This window comes from Etheostoma spectabile, chromosome 15 (assembly GCF_008692095.1).
Source record: "Etheostoma spectabile isolate EspeVRDwgs_2016 chromosome 15, UIUC_Espe_1.0, whole genome shotgun sequence".
Classification (NCBI taxonomy): domain Eukaryota; kingdom Metazoa; phylum Chordata; class Actinopteri; order Perciformes; family Percidae; genus Etheostoma; species Etheostoma spectabile.
The window spans coordinates 2,402,106-2,408,497 of NC_045747.1; the positions used below are offsets into that span (position 1 = coordinate 2,402,106).

General features: G+C 42.3%; 1 protein-coding gene across 1 annotated transcript in view; it reads right to left on the bottom strand.

Annotated features, from left to right (window-relative positions):
- Window positions 1-459: 459 nt before the first annotated feature.
- Window positions 460-6,392, bottom strand: part of tefb (TEF transcription factor, PAR bZIP family member b) — a 6,995-nt gene continuing 1,062 nt past the window's right edge. Inside the window, exons 2-4 of the mRNA XM_032537257.1 lie at window positions 5,745-6,266; window positions 4,104-4,321; window positions 460-3,438 (exon numbers count right to left, since the gene is read on the bottom strand). Coding sequence (XP_032393148.1) covers window positions 3,223-3,438; window positions 4,104-4,321; window positions 5,745-6,266 — 956 coding nt within the window. The 3' untranslated portion in view covers window positions 460-3,222. The remainder of the gene's footprint in view (window positions 3,439-4,103; window positions 4,322-5,744; window positions 6,267-6,392) is intronic.

Here is a 6,392-nt window from a genome sequence, read left to right on the forward strand (position 1 = left end):
TAGCTTGTTTCACCGCTGCCGACTGCAACAATCTTGCTTAATACTGGACCAATTTCAAGCTTGTTGTTTCCATCAGTCACAAAAACATAGAAAAACAGGGTTCCTATGTTCTTGTGTTGTTATGTTACCCTTTAAGTGCAGCAGCTGTTACTATCTTTGTCTGCAGTCTGTTGTCTGGTGAAGACAGACAGCTGCAGATCTAAACCACTGCTGCTCTTATCTTCTTTTCCAATTGGTGGCACAGGTTGGCATGTGAAGAACTGGATCATCTACAGCCTGCTGAACAACAATGAACAGGTTTGACAGTTTAGGTTACAAGCCTGTTTCGTGAGGTGCTTCACATAAAAAAAAAGAGGGATGCTACATACTGTATGCAGTAATATCAACAATCTTGATTTCTGTCTTCTAAAAGACTCTCTCGGCCAGTACCTTTACTCAGCCCGATACAGAACATTTTGAATTTAGTTAAGAAAACCAAACGTTTGCCTTCATCAACCACATTGATATATAAAACAGCATAATAAAGTCAATACCAATGTCAATGCAACGTAAAACATTGTTAAGAAATGTCTTAAACTACAGGAATCTGAAACACAGAATCTACCAAGAAAACACAAAATCACCAACTGATCCAGTGTATCTAGATGTAGATCAATCTTTAGTAAATAGAAAACAATCCACACAGTGATCAAAAGATGCCGTTTTCAGCTGATGTTCGCCCCAAGATCAAGCACTGGCTTCACAAGGATAGGTGGAGCTGTTATGCAAGTCATAAAGTCATAAACACAGGACATCATAGCAAAGACGTCCTGAGACCATCAACCTACCCATCCAAAAACATATCTAGTTTTTAGTGATGGTTCACAGACATAAGTACACTTGGTGTAAAATATTCAAGAAAAAGAAAAGACAAGTTTACTGGGTTTCATGCATTAGGATCCTGGACTACAGAGGATCAAAACTGGAAGCACAGATGACTTTGGGGCATTTCTATTTAGTACATCATTAACAATTTTACATACATCATCACTGAAAGAAAACAAGCATTACATAACACATTATTTATTGCCACATTTATTTTCTTTCCAAGATTATGTTGATTATGACAGCAAGCTGACCGATGCATCAGTCAAAGCCACTTGAGCTATAGAGTCCCATAACAGTCTGTAATGTATTTACTAATTTAGTCACAGATTTAGACCAGTTTAGCAAAAAGAACTCAATTCATCAACTAGGGAGTCAAGGTTTTGCCAAATGGAACTAAGCTGCTCCCTTTGTGCTCTTTGCTTCAACCAACACCGCTTTGTTGCCCTCCCAAACGTTTATTTATTCAAAACAGGAAGTGTTGGATGAGGTATAGAAGAGTGTGCCCTGTCCTTTGAGTGTTCAGACACATGCTGTATGTCTATATTGAGAAATAAAATCTATATAAATCTGTTTTTAAAACAAAAATCCAAAAGCACAGTCTATCCATTTATTTTCCCTGCATTGGTTTCATTAGAAGTATTGTTCCTCAACGGAAATAGAATTATCTGACGTATTGTTGTACATCACAATCAACAGATGCATTATTACCATCAGTATAAGTACAGCACTCTATTGGCAATTAAAAGGAATAGTATTGGGTTAATAAAGACAGAGTCAGAACCCCTGTCTTAGGAAGTAAAGACCATGAGACAGTCTTTTCTTTACAAGGTTTAGAAGCAGTCAACTTTGGGCCTGGCTATATATATATATATTTTTTTTTTAAATCAATCCACCCATCACTACACCATGACCAGACAGGCAGTGGCTCTAGCGCCCTCTACCTGCAGTGGGCAGTAAAATAAACATCCCTACGCATTAATTATTCCCCTCCACCTGTGAGGGCCCTGGAGATCACCAGACATATGCCTTCTTCAGACGTAACTTACAAAAGAAACTACAACTCTCTCTTTGTTTTCTAAAATATCATCTTTTAAGGAAACCCAAAGTCTGCCTTCTTTAACAACATCTTGTGTGAGGCTCTGGAAGCTGGTTAGTAGAAAAGGTAACTAGATCACAGTAGCTTTTAATTGTAAGTCATGCATGTTTTTTTCCCCCTAATAAGCTACTGTGTCTCCAATGGTGGTGGTGGTAAATAAGTTAGTTGAAGGATTGTGTTTTTTTCAGATGAATTCCCTGCACTATTCTTTGTTCAGTGTATTTTTTGTTTGTGCGTGGCTCATGTGGCATGTGATTTTCCAACGGGGATGAAAAAAAAAAAAGAAATCTATGTAGATAACCACCACTGTAATCTGTAATCTTTACTGTGTTTTTTTAAGAGAAAGTGCAAAAATGGATAACACGCTGATACACGCACGGATCCATGTGGTGCAGGGAGATGGCTAAATATACAGTTTTGCATGTGGGTTGTTAGACATTTTGTAAATATTGAAAAAAAAAATGAAAAAATGTAACGTACTATGGACCTTGCATTTGTGTCCTGAATAAAGTCAATAGTATAAGAAGGAAGAACTAACGGACTCTCGTCCTTTTCTCCTCTGCAGACCTGAGCTCTCTTCAGGCTGGAAGTGCTACTGCGACTCTGTCCCCTGCTCTTTCATCCGTGTACTTATCGGTGCCTCTTCTATCCTCCTATTGTCTGAGACTCAGCCGGAGTATTTTGAAAGGAAGTACAGACACAAAACAAAGGTGCAACACAAGAAAATGTGAGGGACGGACGACAAGTGTGCACCGTTCTAAACACGGGACTTCTAACTGACGTTGCTCATGCTTTGGTCCACTAAGAAGAAGTGCTGTGCAGTGATAAAAACTGATTGGTGTAGTATTTAAAGGCCTGGGATTCTTTTGTACCAGACTGCTCTTTTCTTATTTCCTGACTTTCTTGAAAACTGTCTTGAGAAAGACCAGATTTTCCATGTGTGTTTGACCATGGGAGTGTCCACAATCATCCCCTTCCTCTCGAGTGTAGGAGCCAGGCGCTCTCCACAGGACTTCCTGTGATCACCACTCCCATCATGCCTCACTGCCTGCCAGTGTGTATCCAGAACTCCAGCATACGTTCAAACAACAGCTGGAGCTCGACACAGTGACTGGAGGTCAGCAAAGACAACAGCACAAAATTTTGATTTCCTTGGTGGTTTGTGTCTATGTTGAATTCTGCGGGGAAGAGAGTTCTGCTTTTTGTCTCATTGATAATTCGTGGGTTTTATTCAGAGTGTTTGTTTTTTCTTCTTCTTCTTACAGCGGACCATACTTAGCCTCATATCGGGTCAGGATGTTTTTGCAGCGACCGCAGTCCTTCCGCAGCTCGGCCACTTGCAGCCGCAGCGCTGCGTTTTCCCGCTCCAGGAAGGAGGCGCGCACCGTGATCTGGTTCTCCTTCAGCCGCCGGGCGTCACGAGAACGCTTGGCTGCCACGTTGTTCTTCTTTCTCCTGGACCAGTACTTGTCATCCTGAGGGAATGACAGTGAATGAAAAAGATAGAACGGGAGAAGTAGAGTTGACCATAACCAACATCAACGAGAGATTTAAGACAAACCAACATCTGTATTGTGAACACATCCGCCCCCATCTTTGACCTCTAATCCACCACTGTGTCCAGAACACCGAGTCCAACTGCAATCACACTTAGTCCTCCCTTTTTGTATTAAATGTAATGTCTACTTATTTATTGTTAACAGTTTTTCCATTAATAAATCAGATCTATAAATTATAGATCTTTATGACCATAAGCCATCAGTGACCTTGAATGCAATAATTATGAGTAACTCTCCCAGTCGTCATTTGTTTGCAGTTTTGGAACAGACAAATGTGTTTGTACCATAGACTGTATATTTATGGACAAAGCATCCAATTCGGCGAAGTGTTGCAAAATGCAGCTATCTGAATTCCAGCAGGGGCGACACGTACGGTTGCAAAAGGAGGTCGGTTTCTGTAGAAGTCTGGGAGAAAGTGACCCACTTCTCTCTTGATTTATTACCTCAGTGTAACGCAAACTCGACGATGGACAGCAGATCTCCACAAACCCATGGGTGACGTCACACATGCTCTGTCCACTAATTTTACAGTCAATGGTTTGTACCCAAAAGACACTGCACATATGTTTCAATTGGCCTACCTTCTGCTCATCAGGAACAAACACTTTCTTGGCCTTCTTGATCATAGGCTGCGGTTTCAGCTCCTCGTCAGAGAACTTGTGTTTGCGCGGGTTGAACAGCTCTCCCCCCGGCACGCTGGACAGGACCAGGTCTGTGGGGTCCGGCTGGAAGTTAACGTCCACCTCAATGGCTTCTGGGTCGATGGGGGAGGGAGTGCGACGTTCTACAGGGATACAATCTACGGGTGTGGAGAGACAAAGTAAGCACCTTGAAAACATTACTTTGATAATGATGAAAGACGTGTTTCCTCATTTATCAAATAATCCAAACAATAATAGATATTGATTATGAAAGGAATCCTCATTTGCAGCCCCATTCCCTTTGACACTTTACATTGTTTTTTTGGTTGTAGCCGAGCTTGTAGATGTTTCAATCAACAGGTAATGTGATTTTTTTTTTTCCCTCAACAAAACGTTACAGGTTTCTACAGATCCCAGTGATGGTTAGTGGGGATCGTCTTGCAGGCCATGTGTCAAACATCCAAAAATACAGCGTGGGTTTAAAGGTCAGGATTTTGTCGTTGTGTCTACACAAGCGATGTTAGATTAAATAACTCATATTATGCTCATTTTCAGGTTCATAAGTGTATTTAGAGGTTATATCAGAGTAGGTTTACATTGTTTAATTTTATAAAAACACCATATTTTTGTTGTATGGAACATTGCAGCAGCTCCTCTTTTCACCCTGTGTGTTGAGCTCTCTGTTTTAGCTACAGAGTGAGACATCTCACTTCTGTTCCATTTTGGGAGTCGCACATGCGTAGCACCTAGGTAAGGACTACTAGCCAGTCAGAAGCAGAGTATGAGGGTGTACCATGTTAGCATCTAGGTGAGCATTAAAAGTGGACTTTGGGGGTTAAGATAAGATAAGATAATTTGTTTATTAGTCCCCAATGGGGAAATTACTGTACTGCACTCTGTGTACACACTTTTTGTTAGTACTCACACACAGGCCTGAAATACACACACATGCTCAGGACCTATACATGCACTATACATGGAGAGATGTCAGAGTGAGTGGGCTGCCAGCTGAACCAGCGCCCTGAGCGGTCGGGGGGGTACGGTGCCTTGCTCAAGGGCACCTGGCAGTGCCCAGGAGGTGAACTGGCATCTCTCCAGCCACCAATCCACGCTCCCAACTTTTTGGGTCCATACGGGGATTTGAACCAGTGACCCTCCGGTTCCCAACCCAACTCCCTATGGACTGAGCTACTGCCTCACTTTGTAAACCTATAACATGCACACACACAAAAAAAAAATATATATATATATATATAAAAAACACAATAAAGGAAAGGGAAAACACCAAAAAGCATAATATGAGCACTTTAGTGTTACCCTAACCAACTAAAAGTACACACCACAGATACACCTAGACAGACACGTACCGACAGCTGAAACCAATGGCATACTTCAATGTCAAGTATTCAGCTTCTAGACAGCCTACAGAATTAAAGAATCCCGGCCAGCAGGAATTGTTTTTCTAAAACTATTGAATCCATTAGTAATGGGCGATTTAAAAAAGTAGCATGAAAGAAGAATTTAAAAATGTAATCATAAATATATTGGCAGGAACTGTAGATCTATGAATATTTTTCTCACCGGTTTTCTCCTCTTTCACTTCCACTTCTGCTCTTGCCTCTTCAGAAAAAGATTCCTCTTCTTGTCCTTCTTCCTCCTCCTCCTCTTCCTCCTCCTCTTCTTCCTCTTCTTCTTCTAACTTGGCTGTCTGTAACGTAGTGACTGTCAGCGCTTCCTCTGGGTCTGAGGTGACCGTAGAGGCAGCGGGGACGGAGGGGGCTGATGCCGAGGTGGGAGCAGGGGCTGCAGCAGAAGTAGTAGTAGTAGTAGAAGTAACCTTAGGGATGTATTTGCCTTTGAGTCCCACCGAGGCCAGAGTCTTCTGCAGCTCCTCCTCCTCTAGGCTCGCAGGGATCCCGTTCTCCAGGAGGAACTCATCCAGGTCCATGTACTCCAAGTGGAAGGTCTCCCCATCATAGGGAATGGTCTTTTCCCAAATGGCTGGGGTCAAGGAGGCTGACACCCCTCCACCACCACCACTGGCTGCTCCAGCCCCGCCTCCCTCCACATCCTCAGAGGAGCACAGCTTCTCCTTCTCTATTTCTGCATTAAAAGGCAAGAGGGAACAAGGGTTAAATAAATGGCTGCTTGCTGTCAGGCAAATGTTTGTGCACACATGACAACAGGGGTCCTTCTTTAGAGAGTGACAGGTGTACACAAAGGAAAAGC